The sequence below is a fragment of the Ranitomeya variabilis genome, chromosome 1 (assembly GCF_051348905.1).
Source record: "Ranitomeya variabilis isolate aRanVar5 chromosome 1, aRanVar5.hap1, whole genome shotgun sequence".
Lineage (NCBI taxonomy): Eukaryota > Metazoa > Chordata > Amphibia > Anura > Dendrobatidae > Ranitomeya > Ranitomeya variabilis.
Window position 1 is genome coordinate 211,707,168 of NC_135232.1, and position 24,053 is coordinate 211,731,220.

Here is a 24,053-nt window from a genome sequence, read left to right on the forward strand (position 1 = left end):
ATGATACAGGTCTGTGAGAGCCAGAAATCTTGCATGTTTTTTGGAGATCAAATACCATATTTTCTGTTGTATAAGATGACTGGGCGTATAAGACGACCCCCAACTTTTCCATATAAAATATGGAGTTTGGGATATACTCGCCGTATAAGACGGGGGTCATCTTATATGCCCAGTCATCTTATACGGCAAGTGTGGTGCGGATGGTTCCCAGGGTCTGGAGGAGAGGAGACTCTCCTTCAGGCCCTGGGATCCATATTCATGTAAAAAAAGAATAAAAATAAAAAAATATGGATATACTTACCCTCCGATGGCCCCCGGCTCTCAGCGGTGCAAGCGGTGGCTGTAACGGAGTACCACCCCCGCCCTGATTTCATAGATCATACTTCATTAACATTTCCTACCCTGCTTCTGGTGGCGGGCATTGTGTTCATTTGTTGCTCTCTGCAGGGGGCTTCTCAGACTGGCTGGGACAGTGGGACTGGACATTTGGAGCCTCTTCTGTACTTTCAGCTCCAGGTAACAAATGTTTGAGGGTGGGTGTGAGCCCCTCCACCCATCCAAGGGGCTGATCACTAGAGGGTGGAACAATAAGCCCATTGATATACTATCATTCTTCTGGGACCTGTGTGGTGTGAGGAACTAGGATCCGCTGCTGCGGCCAGATCCTGGTGCCTGTCTATGAACTAGTGTTTTGTTTTCCCTGGAGTCGGATTATCGGGTGTCGCCCTGGATTTGCTATTTTGTTGCGGCCTTATTGTAAGTTGAAGAACCTGATCACTGTTTGCCGGAATATTCTCTCAGTTGCAATAAAGGTCTCTTGGATTATTCATCCCATTGCTGGCACCAGTTTGTGACGGGGTGTGCAACTACCTTAGCAGGAAACTGCTGGACAGAGAAGTGGCCTATGCAACTGTAGAAAAGGAATGCCTGGCTGTAGTATGGGCCCTTAGAAAACTGAGGCCATATCTGTATGGTTGAGAATTTACTGTTGTTACTGACCACAATCCTCTCACTTGGCTGAATAGTGTTTCTGGGGACAATGGACGTTTACTGCGCTGATGGATTGTCCAGGCAGGGGGAGTCATAAGTCATGTTGGCCATGTCTAAGTGTACTTGACAAGCGACCTGTTGAGGTCACTAGTCTGTACACAATCTGAGAGGGGAAGGGGTTGTAACGGAGAACCACCCCCGCCCTGATTTCATAGACCATACTTCATTAACATTTCCTATCCTGCTTCTGGTGGGGGGCATTGTGTTTATTTGTTGCTCTCTGCAGGGGGCTTCTCAGACTGGCTGGGACAGTGGGACTGGACATTTGGAGCCTCTTTTGTAATTTCAGCTCCAGGTAACAAATGTTTGAGGGTGGGTGTGAGCCCCTCCACCCATCCAAAGGGCTGATCACTAGAGGGTGGAACAATAAGCCCATTGATATACTATCATTCTTCTGGGACCTGTGTGGTGTGAGGAGCTAGGATCTGCTGCTGTGGCCAGACCCTGGTGCCTGTCTATGAACTAGTGTTTTGTTTTCCCTGGAGACGGATTATCGGGTGTCGCCTTAGATTTGTTATTTTGTTGCGGCCTTATTGTAAGTTGAAGAACCTGATCACTGTTTGCCAGAATATTCTCTCAGTTGCAATAAAGGTCTCTTGGATTATTCATCGGTCTGCTGTCCCTCCTCGCTCTGTCGCACACCCCGTCACAGTGGCCTCCGTTCCTAAGGATGCATTGAGCGAAGGACCTTTGATGATGTCGCAGTCATGTGACTGGTCATGCGACCGCAACGTCATTGAAGGTCCTTTGCTCAATGCATACTTAGGAACGGAGGCCGCCGCTTGCACCGCTTAGAGCCGGGGCCCATCGGAGGGTAAGTATATCCATATTTAATATTTTTATTCTTTTTTTTACATGAATATGGATCCCAGGGCCTGAAGGAGAGTCTCTTCTCCTTCAGACCCTGGAAACCATACAGGACAGCTCCCTGCACACGCTGTACCCGGCGTATAAGACGACCCCCAACTTTTGAGATGATTTTCAGGGGTTAAAAAGTCATCTTATATGCCGGAAAATATGGTACGTATTTTCCACCATAGTTAGCAAAATAAATTTGCTTCCTCATTTTGACTCTCATAGTTGTGGTCTATCTATGATGTGAATTACAGGCTCTCTCATCTTTTTAAGTGGGAGAACTTGCACAATTGGTGGCTGACTAAATACTTTTTTCCCCACTGTAATATGATGATTGCAATATATTGAGAGGATAAAAACTTTGATGGGAGGAGGATTGCTTCTTTAAGTGTAGTTCTGCCTTTCCAATCATTAAACTTTTACATTTGTGCAGTAAAAATGTTCTTCTTTGTCCTGGAAGTGCTTGACTTTTGTTTGATAAGCCTTCTATCGTTGTTTGCAAGGGGAGCAATTGCACTTATTGTATTTACAATTAAAGCTCATTTTCTACATATCCATTTAAGCTAGAAATGAAATTGTTTGTACTGACAGATTCCAATTCTCTATCAATGACCCAGAGTCCTTACTGAGACAGGGACAGGAGAACTATGAACAAATAAACAAACAATCTTTAAGCAAATGATTCTAGCTAGGGGAAACATAAGATGTAAGTAGCAGTATTACATCAATTATGGATGTGTAATTTGTTTTTCTGAGTTATGCTAGGCAGCAGAGTAGCATGGTGGCTAATCTAATAGTTGCCTGGATACATTGTTGCTTCGTCAAATGAGCAAAAAACTGCCCAGAATACACATTGAATGCTGCTTGACATTTGTAAATTACGAGAAATATTTCTAATCACGATCTCTTTGTAAGATAGGGAGAATGACGAAAGTACTTTCAATGAATAGGTCTAATCAAGGCTGAAGATTCTTTGGAAGATTGCAGGTAAATATCTTTAAGTAGAACAAGTTCTGCGTAGTCTTCTGCTTGATTACAAATGAGATCATATGAGTTCAGTACTGACTGACCCAGTTTGTCCTTTTACATGAAGTAAACAAATTCTAAAATCTATCTTCTTCAAACATGGGTTATTAGTCATAAATACAGTTTTCTCTGGCTGATCATCTACAATCAAATTAGTTTTATAAAAAATTGCCTGTATTAGTAGAGATCTTACAGGATCAGTAAAGAAAACTGATCATTGATATGCTACATTCATAAATTATATTTGGACATAAACTTTTTTGTCAAAGTATTATAATTGAAGACCATTTTACAGTTCAAATATAAAAATGTAATTATCATGTCAACATTTCCCAGTAATGTTTCAAATTTCCATGAAAATTGTAAGTTTATTATCTCAGGGAAAAATGTTAAGGTGTATTGTTTTTGGAGGAATATCTGGTTCATGCACCTTTTATTTATAAATCCTTTGCTAATTCAGGGGTCTGCCCCAGGACAAAATTAGAACCCTATAACTACTGTGCCACTGCACCCATTGTAAGGGTACCTTATTCCTATTTGTCATTTTACTTGTTTGAGACTTTAAAATTGAAAAATATTTCTTCACAGGTTGGCTAAAAGTGAAAAAGGTTTTAAAATAATTTTATAATATGACTAGATAGCAGTCATTTGCTCCTTGAAATCATACCGGTATCTCTTAGCAAAAATGAAGTGGTCAGGCCACGGTTAGATTTGGTGAGAATTGTATATTTATAAATGGGGACAATTGTAATCATAATTAAAGAATATTATAAATTGATTATAAATTTGTATTGAGGTAATAAAAAATAGTAAAAAAATGTTTTTCAGAGAAATGGATGGGGCATAACCCAAATAAAAAAAACATGTATACATCTTTTCAGATATTCTTCTTATTCCATTTCTTCTTCTTCTTCTTCTGTGTAGATAAGACAATGGCAAAACCTCTGACCAAAGCTGTCAATCACTCAGGAGGCATCTGACCTATCTCCAGGTGTATACAATGTAAATATTACTTACTGCACACTATTGGCCTATTTAGAACAAGTATGTTATTACTTCATATGTGCAGCTATCATTCTTTTATTTATTATGCATTAGTACCTTTATCAAGATTATTAGTTTCATTTTTAATTTTTCTTATACTTCTGAACTAAATATAAAAATGTAACACAAATATGTATTTGTTTAGTAAAATATAATGGCCATATAAAAATATCTGAAAATATAACTTTATATTAGATTTGTATGGATATTACTGTATGGCACAGAATTAAGTTTAATTTCACCCTCAGTTTGTTGCTAGCAATTTAGGTATTTTTACAAAGCAAAAAAAATTACCTTTTATTTTTCATTTCATTATAATAAAAGTAGTTGATTATTTTCTCTGCTCCATAAAACTCCGCTGATGCATTATTTATTGTCTGGGTAGCTTTACAATGCGCAGATGTTGACCTTTCCTGAGCACTTACACTTAACAACACAGCTGGAAAGGCAGGAAGTTCTCATTGCAATCCTACAATCTGTTTAGGTGCTTAAACTTTATGCTCCAACCCACCTTTATTATACAATGATCCATCAAAGTAATAGCTTCCAGTATAGAATCCAGTAGCCAGTTCTATTAGATGTCGAGCCCAGGTGTTTCCTGCACCAGGAAAGCTTGCCAAGGCAATAAGTTGTTTAGCACGATTCGGTAAAAACCTCCTGTCCATGCAACGGTTATCTAAAAAACATAATTAAAAGACAATACGCTCTAGCTGATTGCATCTTTTTAAAATAAACATTGTATCAATAAAAAAATTCAGCCGTTATACAAATTTTCATAGAAAAACTTCTTATTACAAATAAGTAAAGCAAAATCTTCATTCTGTTACACCTGTATATACTTATTATGAATGTTACAAGAATACGGTAGATCAAGTGATCTTATACATAATTAATGCATACAATGTAAATGCAATATAGACTAAAGATTACGTGAACTAATTAATGACACTAAACAACCCCCAATTGGTAACTATTTACAAATAGGCGGTCACTTGACCCTAGAACGCATACCTGGGGCCTCGCAGGCCTGCCAGGTTACTTGTTTTTATATTTTCTGTAAAAGTACTTTAGTTGGAATTTTGAAAATCTAGGTAATCCTCAGGTATATAGTTGTTAGTAATTTCCAGTTATTCATATATTTTTATGTTACAGACATTTCGGTATAACAACCTTTTTTTGGGACTACCCCATATTCACGCACCTGGGGCCTTTTAGGCCTGTACTAGGTTTACATGTGATACTCAGTCTTTTTGTCTGTATTGTTGCTGGGGAAGAACTTTTATGACTCTGCTGTTGCTGGGAAGAGTTATTTCAGAACCCATTTGCAGATCCACACTACAAAGCTACTATGTCCATCAATAGATTTAAGGGTATTCGGAGATGCCTTCATTTTGATGAAAAGAGAACTCGCCCTGTGAAGTTGGCAACTTCTTGCCTTCAGGGGACGTTGCAAATTCATTCAGTATATGCCCAGTAAGCCAGCTAAGTATGGCATAAAAATTTTCTGGATGTGCGATTCAGCAAGCTATTATGGGATGAATGGTCTGATTTACTGTGGCAAAGAAGCTGATGCTCCAGTCCAGAAAGACCTATGTTCCGACATAGTAAAAACACTTGCTCTACCAATTTTCAATTTAGGAAAAAATATTACAATGGATAATTACTTTACCAATTTTGAAATGGCCAACTTTTTGCTTCAAAAGCAAATTACACTTGTTGGTACTATGAGGCCAAACCACCGCGAAATTCCTCCAATCATGAAGCACAATGCACAGCGAACAATCTACGAGAGTGTATTCGGTTTCTGCAATCAAGCAACAATGGTGTCTTATAAAGCCAAGAAAGAAAAATCCGTGATATTACTGAGTACAATGCATCATGATGGAAGTATTGACACCAATGATAGGAAAAAAAAACCTGAAATCATACTGCATTATAATAAGACAAAAGGAGGTGTCGACAAGATGGACGAAATGATTGGAGAGTATTCGTGCAAAAGGCAGACTAAACGTTGGCCTGTTGCCCTTTTTTCCAATATCCTTGATGTGTCAGCCCTCAATAGCTACATTGTTTATTGTCAAACTAATCCAGAATTCCATGCCAACAGGAAAGACAAGAGACGTCTATTTTTGACAGAACTTTGTTATGAACTTTTGATGCCTACTATGATGGAGAGAAGCAGCATGATATGCTTATCAAGGCAAATTACGGAGGCAATGATCCGATGTGGAATACGCTTTCTGGAACATCCAGAGCAAAGAGAAAAAAAAGAATGTGCTGCTATATTTGTCCAGCAAAGAAGGAAAGAAAATCGGAGCGTTTCTGTTCTACTTGCAGACAAAATGTATGCAAGGAACATTTAGCCGAAAAAATAATATGCGAGTATTGTCGGGGGAATATGTAAAGTTACAAATAAATATTCCTGCACCAAGTTTGCTACAACCAAAAAATGTTTTCATAAAAAAATTGCATATAGAATGCCTATATTTGGCGTACCCGTCTACTTACTTTTTTGTTGTTTTATGCACATAATTATGTTTTGAAATATACACATCTTAGGCTGTGTTCCCAGTAGCGCTGGGGTTCGCCAGAAGGGGATCCATAATGGATCTGACCTCCTGGTAACTCCAGCTAAGGCTGCCGGAATGGTGGGATTCTGCCAGCCTTAGCTGGGGTCACCAGGAGGTCAGATCCATTACGGATCCCCTCCTGGCGGACCCCAGCACTAATTGGAATGCATCCTTACCTTGCAGTTGTAAAATAAATTTTGAAAAGTATTTTTATTTGAGTTATTCCGTGTTATTTGCACCCAGGCCTAAAAGGCCCCAGGTGTGTGAATATGGGGTAGTCCCAAAAAAAGGTTGTTATACCGAAATGCCTATAACATAAAAATATATGAACAACTGGAAATTACTAACAACTATATACCTGAGGAATACCTAGAGTTTCAAAATTCTTACTAAAGTAATTTTACAGAAAATAGAAAACAAGTAATCTGGCAGGCCTGCGAGGCCCCAGGTATGCGTCCGCCAGCCTTAGCTGGGGTCACCAGGAGGTCAGATCCATTACGGAATCCCGTCCTGGAGGACCCCTGCGCTAGTGGGAATGCATCCTTACTTTGCAATAAACTTTGAAAAGTATTTTTATATGCGTTATTCCATGATAATTGTAAACAGGCCTAAAAGGCCCCAGGTGCGTGAATGTGTAGATTTCTATGGGTATGCGTTCTAGGGTTAATAGCCTGTTTAGATAGGCAGAATGTGCTTAACAATGTGCACTGAATGATCTGTAATAGATCACTCAGTGCGCATAGGCTGCCACTGTTTTCGGCAGCATGAATCATGTTTACACAAAATAATGCGCTGCTGAGAAAAATTATCTTTTGTGCACCCCAAAAACAGTGGTACTCTAGACAAATTGTACAACAAATTGAATAATTCATTTTCTCCAGTTACCCTTATGAAAATTATTTGGAGCCAGAGCAACATTTTTATGAGAAAAAGGGATTTTTTATTTTCACAATTCAAGATGCTTACCAGACCACTAAACATATTCCTTGCGGGGTGTGGTTTCCAAAATTTGGTCATTGATTGGTTGGGCTTCCACTGTTTAGACACATCAGGGCCTCTGCAAAAGGTCTATTTTGTCCTGTTACCCTTTTGAAAATGCTAAATTTGGTGCTAAGGCAAAAATTTTATGTGAAAAAGTAAAATTTTAATGTTGTCCTTCCACATTGGTTTAAACCCTGTGAATCCCCCACATGTTGAATGTGGTTTTGAACACTTTGAGGAGTGTGTGATGTGGTCTATAACAAATTGGTTTTGTAAATTTTGTTGGAAAATTTAGAAATTGCTGATAAAATTTTAACCCTTCTAATTTCCTAACAAAGAAATTATGTTTCAAAAATTATGCTGATTTGAAGAAGACATGTGTTAAATGTTATGAATTATCTATTTTGTGTGATGCAACTATCTGCTTTAAGGAACTAAAAATTAAAAGTTTGAAAATTCCACATTTTTTTATGTTTTGGCAAATTTTCAGTGTTTTCATAAATAAATGCAATGCATATGGACCAAAATTTACCACTAACATGAATTACAATGTATCATGAAGAACTAGTCTCAGAATCACTGGGATCCATGGCAGAGTCCCAGAGTTATAACCTCACATAAAGTGACACTGGTCAGAATTAAAACAAATTGGCCTGATCAGGAAGATTAGAACAGGCAAGGGGTGAAAGGGTTAAAGGAGGCATATTTAATTTTCATGTCACTATATGGTTCATGATTTTCAACTCCTACAGTACCATTAACTAAAAATCTGGGTAAAGTTAACCCCTGTTGTTAAAATAACAAAACCCTATACTACTACTAATCAAATAATATTATCAGTTACCGTATTGTTCGGACTATAAGACGCACTGGACTATAAGAACCAGCCAGGTTTAGAGGTGGAAAATAGGGAAAAAAATATTTGAAGCAAAAAAATGTGGTAACATATTTAATAACATAAATAACATACTATTATATGTGGTGTTATTATATATAATAGTACGTTATTATGTTGGAAGCTACGGGTAGAAGATGGTGCTGCAGGACCAGTGTGGTGTCTGTAAAATACTATATGAAGGAAGGGTGAATATAAGAATGCGTGCACAGGGCTTATATTTAAAGCACCACTCCAGCACTGAATAATAACACTAGAGTGCTGCTTTAACCCCTGAACCCCCAAGAGTGGCTTGCATGTAAATGACTGGGACAATTTTTACAATTCGCTTGCATGGAACTCAGTGATTCTGACATTGTTATCTCGTGACATTGTAATTCACATTAGTGGTAAAATTTCCTCGATATTACTTGCGTTTATTTGTGAAAAATGGAAATTTGGTGAAAATGTTGAAAATTTCGCAATTTTCAAATTTGAGTTTTCATGCCCTTAAATCACAGAGATATGTCACACAAAATACTTAAAAATTAACATTTCCCACATGTCTACTTTACATAAGCACAATTTTGGAACCAAAGTTTTTTTTTGTTAGGAAGCTACAAGGGTTAACACCTTAACTACCAAGGGTGGTTTGCACGTTAATGACCGGGCCAATTTGTGCAATTCTGACCACTGTCCCTTTATGAGGTTATAACTCTGGAACGCTTCAACGCTGGATCCTTCTGATCCTGATGATTCTGAGACTGTTTTCTCGTGACATATTGTACTTCATGATAGTGGTAAAATTTATTTGATATTGTTTTTAATTGTGAAAAAAATGGAAATTTGGCAGAAATTTTGAAAATTTCGCAATTTTCCAACTTTGAATTTTTATGCCTTTAAATCACAGAGATGTGTCACACAAAATACTTTTTTGTTAGGGAGTTATAAGGGTTAAAAGTTGACTAGCAATTTCTCATTTTTACAACACCATTTTTTTACGGACTACATCACATTTGAAGTCACTTTGAGGGGTATATATGATAGAAAATACCCAAGTGTGACACCATTCTAAAAACTGCACCCCTCAAGTTGCTCAAAACCACATTCAAGAACTTTATTAACCCTTCAGAAATTTTTGGAATGTTTAAAAAATATGAACATTTAACTTTTTTTCACAAAAAATTTACTTCAGCTCTAATTTGTTTTATTTTACCAAGGGTAACAAAAGAAATTGGACCCCAAAAGTTGTTGTATAATTTGTTCTGAGTATGCTGATACCCCATATATTGGGGTAAACCACTGTTTGGGTGCATAGCAGAGCTCAGAAGGGAAGGATCGCCATTTGACTTTTCAATGCAAAATTGACTGGAATTGAGATAGGACGCCATGTCGCGTTTGGAGAGCCCCTGATGTGCTTAAACATTGAAACCCCCCACAAGTGACACCATTTTGGAAAGTAGACCCCCTAAGGAACTTACCTAGATGTGTGGTGAGCACTTTGACCCACCAAGTGCTTCACAGAAGTATATAATGTAGAGCTGTAAAAATAAAAAATCATATTTTTTCACAAAAATGATCTTTTCGCCCCCAATTTTTTATTTTGCCAAGGGTAACAGAAGAAATTGGACCTCAAAAGTTGTTGTGCAATTTGTCCTGAGTAGGCTGATACCCCATATGTTGGTGTAAACCACTGGGCGCATGGCAGAGCTCGGAAGGGAAAGAGCGCCGTTTGACTGGAAAATTGACTGGAATTGAGATGGGACGCCGTGTCATATTTGGAGAGCCCCTGATGTGCCTAAACATTGAAACCCCCAGAGACCCCCTAAGGAACTTATCTCGATGTCTGGTAAGCACTTTGAACCCCCAAGTGGAAACCCCCCAATTCTAACTGAAACCCTAACCCAAACACACCCCTAACCCTAATCCCAACTCTACCCATAACCCTAACCACACCCCTAACCCAAACATGCCCCTAACCCTAATCCCAACCACACTCCTAACCCAAACACATCCCTAACTGTAATCCCAACCCTAATCACACCCCTAACTCCAACACACCCCTAACCCTAATCCCAACCATAATCCTAACCACACCCCTAACCCTGACACACCCCTAACTGTTGTGAATTAGACTTTTTTGGCTCCCTCTTGTGGTCACTAGTGATATGACTCTGGGATTGTCTTTGCTCAGTTTGGCACCCACCTGGGTCGTTAGTCCAGGGGTGTTGCTATATAAACTTCCTGGTTTCTCAGTCCAGTGCCTGGCATCGTTGTAATCAGTTCCTTTCTGTTTGCTCCTGTCTGCTGGTCTTGGATCTTGCAAAATTAAGCTAAGTCCTGCTTCCTTGTTTTTTGGTTATTTGCTTTGCTCTTATTTTTTGTCCAGCTTGTACTAAATGTGATTCCTGATTTTGCTGGAAGCTCTAGGGGGCTGGTGTTCTCCCTCCGGGCCGTTAGACGGTTCGGGGGTTCTTGAATATCCAGCGTGGAAATTTTGATAGGGTTTTTGCTGACCATATAAGTCATCTTACTATATTCTGCTATTAGTCAGTGGGCCTCTCTTTGCTAAATATCTAGTTCATTCTTACGTTTGTCTTTTCTCCTTACCTCACCGTTATTATTTGTTGGGGGCTTGTATCCAACTTTTGGGGTCTTTTCTCTGGAGGCAAGAAAGGTCTATCTTTTCCCTTCTAGGGTTAGTTAGTTCTCCGGCTGGCGCGAGACGTCTAGAACCAACGTAGGCATGTTCCCCGGCTGCTGCTATTTGTGGTGCTAGGATTAGATATATGGTCAGCCCAGTTACCACTGCCCTATGAGCTGGTTTTTTGTGTTTGCAGACTTGGTATGTACTTTTGAGACCCTCTGCCATTGGGGTCATAACACCTAACCCTAATCCCAACCCTAAATGCAACCGTAAATGTAATCCAAACCCTAATCCTAACTTTAGCCCAAGCCTAACCCTAACTGTAGCCCCAACCCTAAACCTAAATGTAGCCCCAACCCTAACTTTATCCCCAACCCTAACACTAACTGCAGCCACAACCCTAACTGTAGCCACAACCCTAACTGTAGCCACAACCCTAACTGTAGCCATAACCCTAACCCTAACTTTAGCCCCAACCCTAACCCTAACCCTAATGGGAAAATGGAAATAAATACATTTTTTTAATTTTATTATTTTTCCATAACTAAGGAGGTGATGAAGAGGGGTTTGATTTACTTTTATAGCGGGTTTTTTAGCGGATTTTTATGATTGGCAGCTGTCACACACTAAAATACGCTTTTTATTGCAAAAAATAGTTTTTGCGTCTCCACATTTTGAGAGCTATAATTTTCCCATATTTTGGTCCACAGAGTCATGTGAGGTCTTGTTTTTTGCGGAACGAGTTGATGTTTTTATTGGTACCATTTTCGAACATGTGACATCCATCTTGGATCCGTGGGCCTGCAGAGAGGAGACCCTCAGAACAACACGATCACATTGCGTTGTTCTGAGGGTCTCAGGGAAGCATGCAGGGAGCCCCCTCCCTGTGCGATGCTTCCCTATGCCACTGGAATGCTGTGACCTTGTTTGATCACAGTGTTCCAGGGGTTAAAGTACCGGGAGAGGTCTGTGACCACTCTTTGCACATAGAGCCGGGTGTCAGCTGTGAAAATCAGCTGATACCTGGCCGCGATTCTCCGTGCTTGCCCCATGAGTGCGGCTGATTGCGTATGACATATTATCCCATCCATGGGGTTAAGATCCAATGTGAGAACTATAACTCCCAGCATGTCCTGCAGATGCTATGGCATGTTGGGAGTTATAGTTCACCACATGATTGGCAGAGTGCTTTTTTGTGTGTTGTAGTGACTAACATTTTAATTAATTCTTAGTTGTTCAGGCTGTGCAGGTCCTGCAGCCAGCCAGCCACACTGTGGTGAGGTAAAGAGCTGGAGCATCCCATGACCACACAGAGCCCTCCCTCTTGTTGCCTCTACACAGGTCAAGAGGAAGCTTGCAGATTCTAGTGCCATGTCTGAAGGACCTGTGATGACGACACGAAGAGGGAGGGCTCTATGTTCTCATGTGATGCTCCAGCCTGCCCTCTTCATGACCTCACACAGGTCCTTATGCTGCAGCACTCAGCATCCAGCACAGCCCGGGCAGGGGCTGTGCTGTCAGGTATGTGGTGATCCCTGCTGCTACCACCTCCTCCACCGGACACATGATCTCCCCAGCCGCTGCATGAATCCGGTGCTGAGGAAACCATGTGTGTCCGCTGTTTAAGTGAAGGAATATTCATTTGCTGCTGCCCACTCACTGCTCGGCGCTGACAGGTGGGCGGGGTGCGGCTAATGAATATTCACCTGACTTTAAGCATCGGGACCACGTAGTTTCTCCACTGCTGCATTCCTGCAGTGGGGACATTTTCCTGCCTCTTACCAGTGGGATCCCAGTGCAATCCCACTCACCGCTGCACCCTCCCCAAGTATTACATGCATACCATAAGACGCACTCCACATTTCCTCCCAAATTTGGAGGAAAAAAGTGCGTCTTATGGTCTAAAAAATACGGTATATAATGTCTTATTAGTAAATATAGTGCTTACATGTTTATATCTGTCTGAATTAGAGATGAGCAGATTGATTCATTGGACTCCGATTCAGCTTGTCGGTCAGTGGTACCTGGCTGCTAGATGGGAGGCCCACAAATCTCTTACCATCCAGTGTCTCCAGCATGTCTTTTGATTTGTAAAGGTTTGCACAATGACATCATGTCTGCCCTTTCAAATTAAATGTCACGCCGGTGATGCTGGAAGTTAAAAGATTTGCTAGCCTCCTGCCTAACTGCCAGGTACCACTGACTTGGATGCTGGACTGGAAACCTGCAAATCAATCAGCTTAACTCTAGTTTGAATGTTTTTATGCATTATTATTATTATTATACTTTTATACCCACCTTATTTGTCTTAGCTTCAGAGCCACCCCCTCCCATGCCTTGATGCTCCCAGCATCTAGACATGGGGCATGAATTTAATATCATATATTGAGATAAACACCAATTATTTGTAGGCAGAAAACATATTTAGCTCAAAATTTGAAAAGACCCCATTGGCAGTAACTTACAAGCCATATTGCATCAAGAGTAGGGCCTAAAAAAGTGTCACAAGGATTCCAAAACCTCCAAAGAACTAATCACAGTGGAAAGTGTTGTGAAATTGGATTTTGGGCTCCCCCGGTGGCCACTGGTGGAATTGAACTTGTGTGCATCATCCCCTCTGTTCACCTGTTCCCATCAGGATGTGGGAGTCGCTATTTAACCTTGCTCCTCTGTCACTTCCATGCCGGTCAACATTGTAATCAGAAGCCTTTCTGTGCATGTTCCTGCTACCAGACAACTTCCAGCTAAGTCGGACTTTTGTCCTTGTTTGTTTTTTGCATTTTGTTCCAGTTCACAGCTGCAGTTTCGTTTCTGTGTCTGGAAAGCTCTTGTGATCTGAAATTGCCACTCTGATGTTATGAGTTAATACTAGAGTCTTAAAGTAATTTCAGGATGGTGTATTGATAGGGTTTTCAGCTGACCATGAAAGTACCCTTTCTGTCTTCCAGCTATCTAGTAAGCGGACCTCGATTTTGCTAAACCTATTTTCATACTACGTTTGTCATTTTCATCTTAAATCACCGCCAATATATGTGGGGGCCTCTGTCTGCCTTTCGGGGAAATTTCTCTAGAGGTGAGCCAGGCCTATATTTTCCTCTGCCAGGATTAGTTAGTCCTCCGGCCGGCGCTGGGCGTCTAGGGATAAAACGCAGGCTACGCTACCCGGCTACTGTTAGTTGTGCGGCAGGTTTAGTTCATGGTCAGTTTAAGTTTCCATCCTTCCAAGAGCTAGTTCCTATGTATGCTGGGCTATGTTCTCTTGCCATTGAGAACCATAACAGTTTGACCGGCCCACAAAGGGTTAAATTAATTGGCAGAGAAAGGAGAGAAAAAAGAAGTCTGCTGAAAAAATTTTTTTTTTTTTTTTTTTTTTTCCTTCAGTTCTGAGTGTGCTTTCAATTGAATCACTTGCAAGTCTGCCTATATTGCAGCCTTCCTCTCTCTCTCTCCTTCTAATCCTGGAATGGCTCTGTGTTCACCTGTTTAAAATGGATATTCAGAGTTTAGCTGCAGGTTTGAATAATCTCACCACGAAAGTTCAAAATTTACAAGATTTTGTTGTTCATGTTCCTATATCTGAACCTAGAATTCCTTTGCCTGAATTTTTCTCGGGGAATAGATCTTGCTTTCAAAATTTCAAAAATAATTGCAAGTTGTTTTTGTCCCTGAAATCTCGCTCTGCTGGAGATCCTGCTCAGCAGGTCAGGATTGTGATTTCCTTGCTCCGGGGCGACCCTCAAGATTGGGCTTTTGCATTGGCTCCAGGGGATCCTGCGTTGCTCAATGTGGATGCGTTTTTTCTGGCCTTGGGGTTGCTTTATGAGGAACCTCATTTAGAGCTTCAGGCGGAAAAAGCCTTGATGTCCCTATCTCAGGGGCAAGATGAAGTTGAAATATACTGCCAAAAATTCCGTAAATGGTCTGTGCTTACTCAGTGGAATGAGTGCGCCCTGGCGGCGAATTTCAGAGAGGGTCTCTCTGATGCCGTTAAGGATGTTATGGTGGGGTTCCCTGTGCCTGCGGGTCTGAATGAGTCCATGACAATGGCTATCCAGATCGATAGACGTCTGCGGGAGCGCAAACCTGTGCACCATTTGGCGGTGTCTACTGAGAAGACGCCAGAGAATATGCAATGTGATAGAATTCTGTCCAGAAGCGAACGGCAGAATTTTAGACGAAAAAATGGGTTGTGCTTTTATTGTGGTGATTCAACTCATGTTATATCAGCATGCTCTAAGCGTACTAAGAAGCTTGATAAGTCAGTTTCAATTGGCACTTTTCAGTCTAAGTTTATTCTATCTGTGACCCTGATTTGTTCTTTATCATCTATTACCGCGGATGCCTATGTCGACTCTGGCGCCGCTTTGAGTCTTATGGATTGGTCCTTTGCCAAACGCTGTGGGTATGATTTAGAGCCTCTTGAAACTCCTATACCTCTGAAGGGGATTGACTCCACCCCATTAGCTAGTAATAAACCACAATACTGGACACAAGTAACTATGCGAATTAATCCGGATCATCAGGAGATTATTCGCTTTCTTGTGCTGTATAATCTACATGATGTGTTGGTGCTTGGATTGCCATGGCTGCAATCTCATAACCCAGTCCTCGACTGGAACGCTATGTCTGTGTTAAGCTGGGGATGTAAGGGGATGCATGGGGACGTACCTTTGGTTTCCATTTCGTCATCTATTCCCTCTGAGATTCCTGAATTCTTGTCTGACTATCGTGACGTTTTTGAAGAACCTAAGCTTGGTTCATTACCTCCGCACCGGGAGTGCGATTGTGCCATAGATTTGATTCCGGGTAGTAAATACCCTAAGGGTCGTTTATTTAATCTGTCTGTGCCTGAACATGCTGCTATGCGAGAATATATAAAGGAGTCCTTGGAAAAGGGACATATTCGTCCTTCGTCATCTCCCTTAGGAGCCGGTTTTTTCTTTGTGTCTAAGAAAGATGGCTCTTTGAGGCCGTGTATTGATTATCGGCTTTTGAATAAAATCACGGTTAAATATCAATATCCGTTGCCACTGCTGACTGATTTGTTTGCTCGCATAAAGGGGGCCAAGTGGTTCTCTAAGATAGATCTCCGTGGGGCGTATAATTTTGTGCGAATTAAGCAGGGGGATGAGTGGAAAACCGCATTTAATACGCCCGAGGGCCACTTTGAGTATTTGGTGATGCCTTTTGGCCTTTCAAATGCCCCTTCAGTCTTTCAGTCCTTTATGCATGACATTTTCTGTGATTATTTGGATAAATTTATGATCGTGTATCTGGATGATATTCTGATTTTTTCGGATGACTGGGACTCTCATGTCCAGCAGGTCAGGAGGGTTTTTCAGGTTTTGCGGTCTAATTCCTTGTGTGTGAAGGGTTCTAAGTGCGTTTTTGGGGTTCAAAAGATTTCCTTCTTGGGATACATTTTTTCCCCCTCTTCCATCGAGATGGATCCTGTCAAGGTTCGGGCTATTTGTGATTGGACGCAACCCTCTTCTCTTAAGAGTCTTCAGAAATTTTTGGGCTTTGCTAACTTTTATCGTCGATTTATTGCTGGTTTTTCTGATGTTGTTAAACCATTGACTGATTTGACTAAGAAGGGTGCTGATGTTGCTGATTGGTCCCCTGCTGCTGTGGAGGCCTTTCGGGAGCTTAAGCGCCGCTTTTCTTCCGCCCCTGTGTTGCGTCAGCCTGATGTTGCTCTTCCTTTTCAGGTTGAGGTCGACGCTTCTGAAATCGGAGCTGGGGCGGTTTTGTCGCAAAGAAGTTCCGACTGCTCCGTGATGAAACCTTGTGCTTTTTTTTCTCGTAAATTTTCGCCCGCCGAGCGGAATTATGATATTGGGAATCGGGAGCTTTTGGCCATGAAGTGGGCTTTTGAGGAGTGGCGTCATTGGCTTGAGGGGGCTAGACATCAGGTGGTGGTATTGACCGACCACAAAAATTTAATTTATCTTGAGTCCGCCAGACGCCTGAATCCTAGACAGGCGCGCTGGTCGTTGTTTTTCTCTCGGTTTAATTTTGTGGTGTCATACCTACCGGGTTCTAAGAATGTTAAGGCGGATGCCCTTTCTAGGAGTTTTGAGCCTGACTCCCCTGGTAATTCTGAACCTACAGGTATCCTTAAGGATGGAGTGATATTGTCTGCCGTTTCTCCAGACCTGCGGCGGGCCTTGCAGGATTTTCAGGCGGATAGACCTGATCGTTGCCCACCTGGTAGACTGTTTGTTCCTGATGATTGGACCAGTAAAGTCATTTCTGAGGTTCATTCTTCTGCGTTGGCAGGTCATCCTGGAATCTTTGGTACCAGGGATTTGGTGGCAAGGTCCTTCTGGTGGCCTTCCCTGTCACGAGATGTACGAGGCTTTGTGCAGTCTTGTGACGTTTGTGCTCGGGCCAAGCCTTGTTGTTCTCGGGCTAGTGGATTGTTGTTGCCCTTGCCTATCCCGAAGAGGCCTTGGACGCACATCTCGATGGATTTTATTTCGGATCTTCCTGTTTCTCAGAAGATGTCTGTCATCTGGGTGGTGTGTGACCGTTTCTCTAAGATGGTCCATTTGGTTCCCCTGCCTAAGTTGCCTTCTTCTTCCGAGTTGGTTCCTCTGTTTTTTCAAAATGTGGTTCGTTTGCATGGTATTCCGGAGAATATCGTTTCTGACAGAGGAACCCAATTCGTGTCTAGATTTTGGCGGGCATTCTGTGCTAGGATGGGCATAGATTTGTCTTTCTCGTCTGCTTTCCATCCTCAGACTAATGGCCAGACCGAGCGGACGAATCAGACTTTGGAGACATATTTGAGGTGTTTTGTGTCTGCAGATCAGGATGATTGGGTTGCTTTTTTGCCTTTAGCGGAGTTTGCCCTCAATAATCGGGCCAGCTCTGCGACCTTGGTGTCTCCTTTTTTCTGTAATTCGGGGTTTCATCCTCGATTTTCCTCCGGTCAGGTGGAATCTTCGGATTGTCCTGGAGTGGATGCTGTGGTGGAGAGGTTGCATCAGATTTGGGGGCAGGTGGTGGACAATTTGAAGTTGTCCCAGGAGAAGACTCAGCTTTTTGCCAACCGCCGGCGTCGGGTTGGTCCTCGGCTTTGTGTCGGGGACTTGGTGTGGTTGTCTTCTCGTTTTGTCCCTATGAGGGTTTCTTCTCCTAAGTTTAAGCCTCGGTTCATCGGCCCGTACAAGATATTGGAGATTCTTAACCCTGTGTCCTTCCGTTTGGACCTCCCTGCATCTTTTTCTATTCATAATGTTTTTCATCGGTCATTGTTGCGCAGGTATGAGGTACCGGTTGTGCCTTCCGTTGAGCCTCCTGCTCCGGTGTTGGTTGAGGGCGAGTTGGAGTACGTTGTGGAAAAAATCTTGGACTCCCGTGTTTCCAGACGGAAACTCCAGTATCTGGTCAAATGGAAGGGATACGGTCAGGAGGATAATTCTTGGGTGACTGCCTCTGATGTTCATGCCTCCGATCTGGTCCGTGCCTTTCATAGGGCTCATCCTGATCGCCCTGGTGGTTCTGGTGAGGGTTCGGTGCCCCCTCCTTGAGGGGGGGGGTACTGTTGTGAAATTGGATTTTGGGCTCCCCCGGTGGCCACTGGTGGAATTGAACTTGTGTGCATCATCCCCTCTGTTCACCTGTTCCCATCAGGATGTGGGAGTCGCTATTTAACCTTGCTCCTCTGTCACTTCCATGCCGGTCAACATTGTAATCAGAAGCCTTTCTGTGCATGTTCCTGCTACCAGACAACTTCCAGCTAAGTCGGACTTTTGTCCTTGTTTGTTTTTTGCATTTTGTTCCAGTTCACAGCTGCAGTTTCGTTTCTGTGTCTGGAAAGCTCTTGTGATCTGAAATTGCCACTCTGATGTTATGAGTTAATACTAGAGTCTTAAAGTAATTTCAGGATGGTGTATTGATAGGGTTTTCAGCTGACCATGAAAGTACCCTTTCTGTCTTCCAGCTATCTAGTAAGCGGACCTCGATTTTGCTAAACCTATTTTCATACTACGTTTGTCATTTTCATCTTAAATCACCGCCAATATATGTGGGGGCCTCTGTCTGCCTTTCGGGGAAATTTCTCTAGAGGTGAGCCAGGCCTATATTTTCCTCTGCCAGGATTAGTTAGTCCTCCGGCCGGCGCTGGGCGTCTAGGGATAAAACGCAGGCTACGCTACCCGGCTACTGTTAGTTGTGCGGCAGGTTTAGTTCATGGTCAGTTTAAGTTTCCATCCTTCCAAGAGCTAGTTCCTATGTATGCTGGGCTATGTTCTCTTGCCATTGAGAACCATAACAGGAAAGCATCTCCACCGTCCAACCAAGCACTTAATATACTAGTTCAACATTTACTTCTACCTTTTTCTCACACACTTCTCCCTCTCATAAATCTTTTCCTCAAACATACATTTACTATCACATGCACAGTGGAATAACTTGAAGATCATGGACCCTGATGCAAATTCTCCAAAGGTCTTTAATAGTATTAATCTTTTCACATGGACTTTTTGGCCAATTAGGCTCTGAGGCTTTGTAACATCCCTGCTTAGTGCTCTTACATAGATATTATTGTCTCATATGCAGTTTAGATTGTCCTCCAATATGATTTAATGTTTGAATGTTTATACCTACAACTTTCAGAGCTAAAAGTGGTTTTCTAGTTAATACAAGTTTTCACCAATGCACAGACTAAGTGATAGCTTCTTTAACAGAAGGGTCTGACCGCTGTGACTCCTATTGATTGTCAGAATCCCAGATAGAATGAAGCAGCAGTTTGCATGTTTGAATATGACTCCATTCATTCCTTATCGAAGTTTAGAGTGCCGTGATAGGCTTTTTCCGGTAGCCCTGTAGAAAATGAATGGACAAGCAGTTGGGAATCCAACCTGCTGCACCATTGTATAATGGGGATGAAAGTTTCCCATCGAGGTTGAAGATAGTCCAATCTGCTGATTGGTGCGAGGCCCTGTGGTTGCATAACTTGCTTTCACTGGACAACTCCTAAAACCACATTTGAGTCATAGGATTCATGTTGCTGTACATTTTATATGAGTTTCCCATCTTCATCTGTATCTTAACAACAGTGTAAGGGACATGATTTTGTGGCACTTATTTAGGATTAGTGAAGGTTTTGCTAACAGGAGCACTGTGCAATATGTTAGGAAGGCTTTACTTACAAAGAGACGGCATTTCAAAACTGAAGAAAACCTGTAATATTTATGTATTAGCAAGTATTAAAAACATCACTAACATAATTTTTAAAATACGTATAAAGTAACCAATATCTTTAATAAAATAGTAATAAAAAAGTTATTTCTTTGTTGCAATGCCCTTAAAGGCAGTACAGAAATATTTTCTCAAAAGTGTTAAAAAAACACCAAAGTGCTAGACCTAAGCACTCCAGGCACCATAATGACCCATTATATTAAGAAAGATTTACTGGGATGCATCTGCAGTCCTACCTTGCACTTGTGTTTGATACACTATGAAGTAATCTGGTGTGCCACAGCTCTCAAACTCCTCTCCTGAACATTTCTGAGCACACAGCTGCTCATCTTCTCGCTCATGAAGTGTGAAATAAGTTGTGGGGAAAGCACAGTGACAGGTTGTTCCTGCAAGTACTGCCAATGGATATTCCTGTGGGAAGTCAATGAGAACAGTAAGTTAGTGTAATGGAAGAGGAACACAGAATGTCATATATTTCCACTGATGTGACTCAATCTTTCACATTCTCTCTTCAAACAGAAACATTTAATTAAATGCGAGAAAAACAGTCAGATTCCACATGAATTATATTATTTTAGCTTTAAAGTTTTTAAACTCATTTTTAGCAGAACCCCAAAGCCAATCAATATCCACACAAGTTCATTCATTTATTCTATTTTTTTTTAATATTTTTTACACAATTTAGAATGGCAGCAATTTTACTTATCAATAAAAGGCATCTCAAATAGATTTTGCAAAGATGTATACCGATTCACTAATTATTTTTCTGATTCCTATGTCATTAGTAGTGATGACAGAGCGCTTAAATGCTCGGTTGCTCGTTACTCAAACCAAGCAATTCCTAATGCACGGATGCCCGTTTTAAGTAACAAGTATAATGGAAGTCAATTGTAAATCCATGCATTTTTTCTGCAGACCAGACAAGGAGGTCTTGGGGGTAGTGAAAATGTTGAAATAGACAGAAAAAGTGCTGAATGGGAGGAGAACAGTATGAGGAAGACTTCTGGAAGCATCTCTGACTCCCAGATCCCAGCTGAGAACAATAGTATCATAGTATTAAACTTTCAAAATCAAAGAGAAATTGGAGGATATAGAGATAAAAATGACACATTTTTATTTGTATAATGACTATTATATAAGGCAAAATGTAAAAAGGATTTTAAAAAAATAATTAAACTAAACCAAAATTCAATTTTTTTATTAAAAAAATTAGAAATTTCAGTGTACCATATTTTTTGGACTATAAGAAGCACTTTTTTCCCAAAAGGTTTTTGGGGAAAATGGGGGTACATCTAATAGTCGGAAAATATAGTTACAAGTAATGTGGTGGCAGCAGGAGTTGGGCAATTCTGCTGTGGTCCCAGTCCAATGCTGCAGGGCGATGATCACACTCCCTTCCCAGGCTGATGCGGCAGGTTCGGCGGTGCTCTGTGGTGCAGGGGGCTCCACCGACATTTGTGATGTGGTGGCCTCTGGGGAAAATAGCCTTCTGGGGCAGTGTATGCTCAGATTGAGATCTTGGCAACGAGATCTCGTCCTGAGATTTTGGCACCGACATCTCGTTGTCGAGATCTCAATCTGATGCGATGCAGTGCCATCTGGGAAATGGCAGCCAAGATCTCAATCTGAGCATGCACTGCCCAGGGCAGCCATTTTCTCAGAGGCCACTGCATCGCAGCAATGGATGTGCAGGTGCCTCCGGGATTTCACAAAATGCCGGCAGAATCACCCAACACCACAGACCACCGAACCAACCTGGGATGGGATTTTCCGGAGGCCACTGCAACGCAGCAATGGATATGCAGGGGCCTCCGGGCTTTCAAAAAATGCCGGTGCAGCTCCCGCACGACAGAGCACCGCCAAGCCTGCCGCAGCAGTCTGGGATGGGAGTCATATCACTGGACCACCGAACACCCTCAGTGACCATACTCCACCAGTGCTGCCGATTCCCCCATGTAAGCTGAATTCAGACTGTAAGATGGACCCCCATTTGACACATTTTTTTTCCCAATTTTCCTTCTGAAAATTTGGGGTGCGTCTTATGGTCTGATGTGTCTTATGGTCCGAAAAATATGGTAATTTATGAAGGAAGCAAGAGGTGCCAAAATTTAGATGAAAGAGGGACTCAGATACACCCTGTATTATACATTAAGGAGGGATTCATACATATTTTGTTCAAATTGTCATGTAGTGGTATGCCTAGTCTCATAAAGACTATGCACTAAGTGCAAAGCCTGCCAAAAATTACAAGCAGGGTCATCCATACAGCCTTGAGGGAACCAACTGTAGTACCTCATTCAAATATTGAGAAGAAAGTGTAGTTGTGGAACTTTTACACTCATAAAGGCTCTGCAACGCCACACAAAAATTACAAGCAGGGTTAACCATAGACCCTTGACTGGAGGGCCTCATTCAAATACTGAAGATTAAAAACACTTTATGTGCTGCTGTCATTTGGTGGTGTGGAAAAGTCAAGGATAATCCAGGCTTTATTCACTGTTATCAGAGTGAGCTTGTCAGTATTTTCTGTTGACAGACAAAAGCACATGTCTGTTATGACCACCGGACAAACCCACTCAGACAAGACACTAGTGGCTAGGCAGCACAACACCTCCAAGGCAGAGAGCGACAGCTTATGTCAGGTGTCCAGCTTTGAGATCCAATAGCTGAAGGTCGCAAAGGAATTATGGAGAATGCTGGTTTTGTTGGGCATGTATTGCTTGACCATCTTTAAAAACTTCAAGCAGATGGTGTGATTTACATGTAAGTGTTATATTTTATTTTAGCCTGTTTTCTGCTTGATATATGTTTAGGAGGGTTATACCCAACTAGATGGTTGCCCGATTCTAACGCATCGGGTATTCTAGAATATGTATGTCCACGTAGTATATTGCCCAGCCACGTAGTATATTGGCCAGCCATGTAGTATATTGCCCAGCCACGTAGTTTATTGGCCAGCCACGTAGTATATTGCCCAGCCACGTAGTATATTGTCCAGCCACGTAGTATATTGTCCAGCCACATAGTAGATTGCCCAGTTACATTGTATATTGCCCAGTGACGTAGTATATTGCCCAGTTACATTGTATATTGCCCAGTGACATAGTATACAGCAGAGCCAGATAGTATATTGCCCAGTTACGTAGTATATTGCCCAGTGACGTAGTATACAGCACAGAGCCACGTAGTATATTGCACAGCCACGTAGTATATTGTCCAGCCACGTAGTATATTGTCCAGCCACATAGTAGATTGCCCAGTTACATTGTATATTGCCCAGTGACGTAGTATATTGCCCAGTTACATTGTATATTGCCCAGTGACATAGTATACAGCAGAGCCAGATAGTATATTGCCCAGCTATGTAGTATATTGCCCAGCCACGTATGACACAGGTTAAAAAAACAAAAATAAACATATACTCACCTTCCGCAGGGGCGTTGTAGCACTGTCGCCTGTGTGGGGTGCAGGTGGCATCTTCCGGTCCCAGGGTGTGATGACGTCATGGTCACGTGACCGTGTCGTGGTCACATGACCGTGACGTCACGGCAGGTCCTTGTCGTGCAGGACCTGTCATGACGTCGCGGTCACATGACCGTGTAGTGGTCACATGACCATGACGTCACGGCAGGTCCTTTCCACGCAGGCGCGCAGGACTTGTGATGATGTCACGGTCACATGACCGTGACGTCATGGCAGGTCCTTCTGCCAGACAATCCGTGCGACCGGAACGTGCCGGTTGCATCACGAGGAGCGGGAAAGGCGGCGTAGGTGAGTATATAATCATTTTTTATTT

At 41.9% G+C, this 24,053-nt stretch overlaps 1 protein-coding gene across 2 annotated transcripts in view; it reads right to left on the reverse strand.

Annotated features, from left to right (window-relative positions):
* The window catches only part of WSCD2 (WSC domain containing 2), a 799,558-nt gene that overhangs the window by 131,510 nt on the left and 643,995 nt on the right, over nucleotides 1-24,053 (reverse strand). For both annotated transcript variants that reach the window (XM_077292392.1, XM_077292385.1), the window contains 2 exons: nucleotides 20,494-20,668; nucleotides 4,487-4,651 (listed from right to left, as the gene is read on the reverse strand). In XM_077292392.1, the coding sequence (XP_077148507.1) occupies nucleotides 4,487-4,651; nucleotides 20,494-20,668 (340 nt within the window). The remainder of the gene's footprint in view (nucleotides 1-4,486; nucleotides 4,652-20,493; nucleotides 20,669-24,053) is intronic.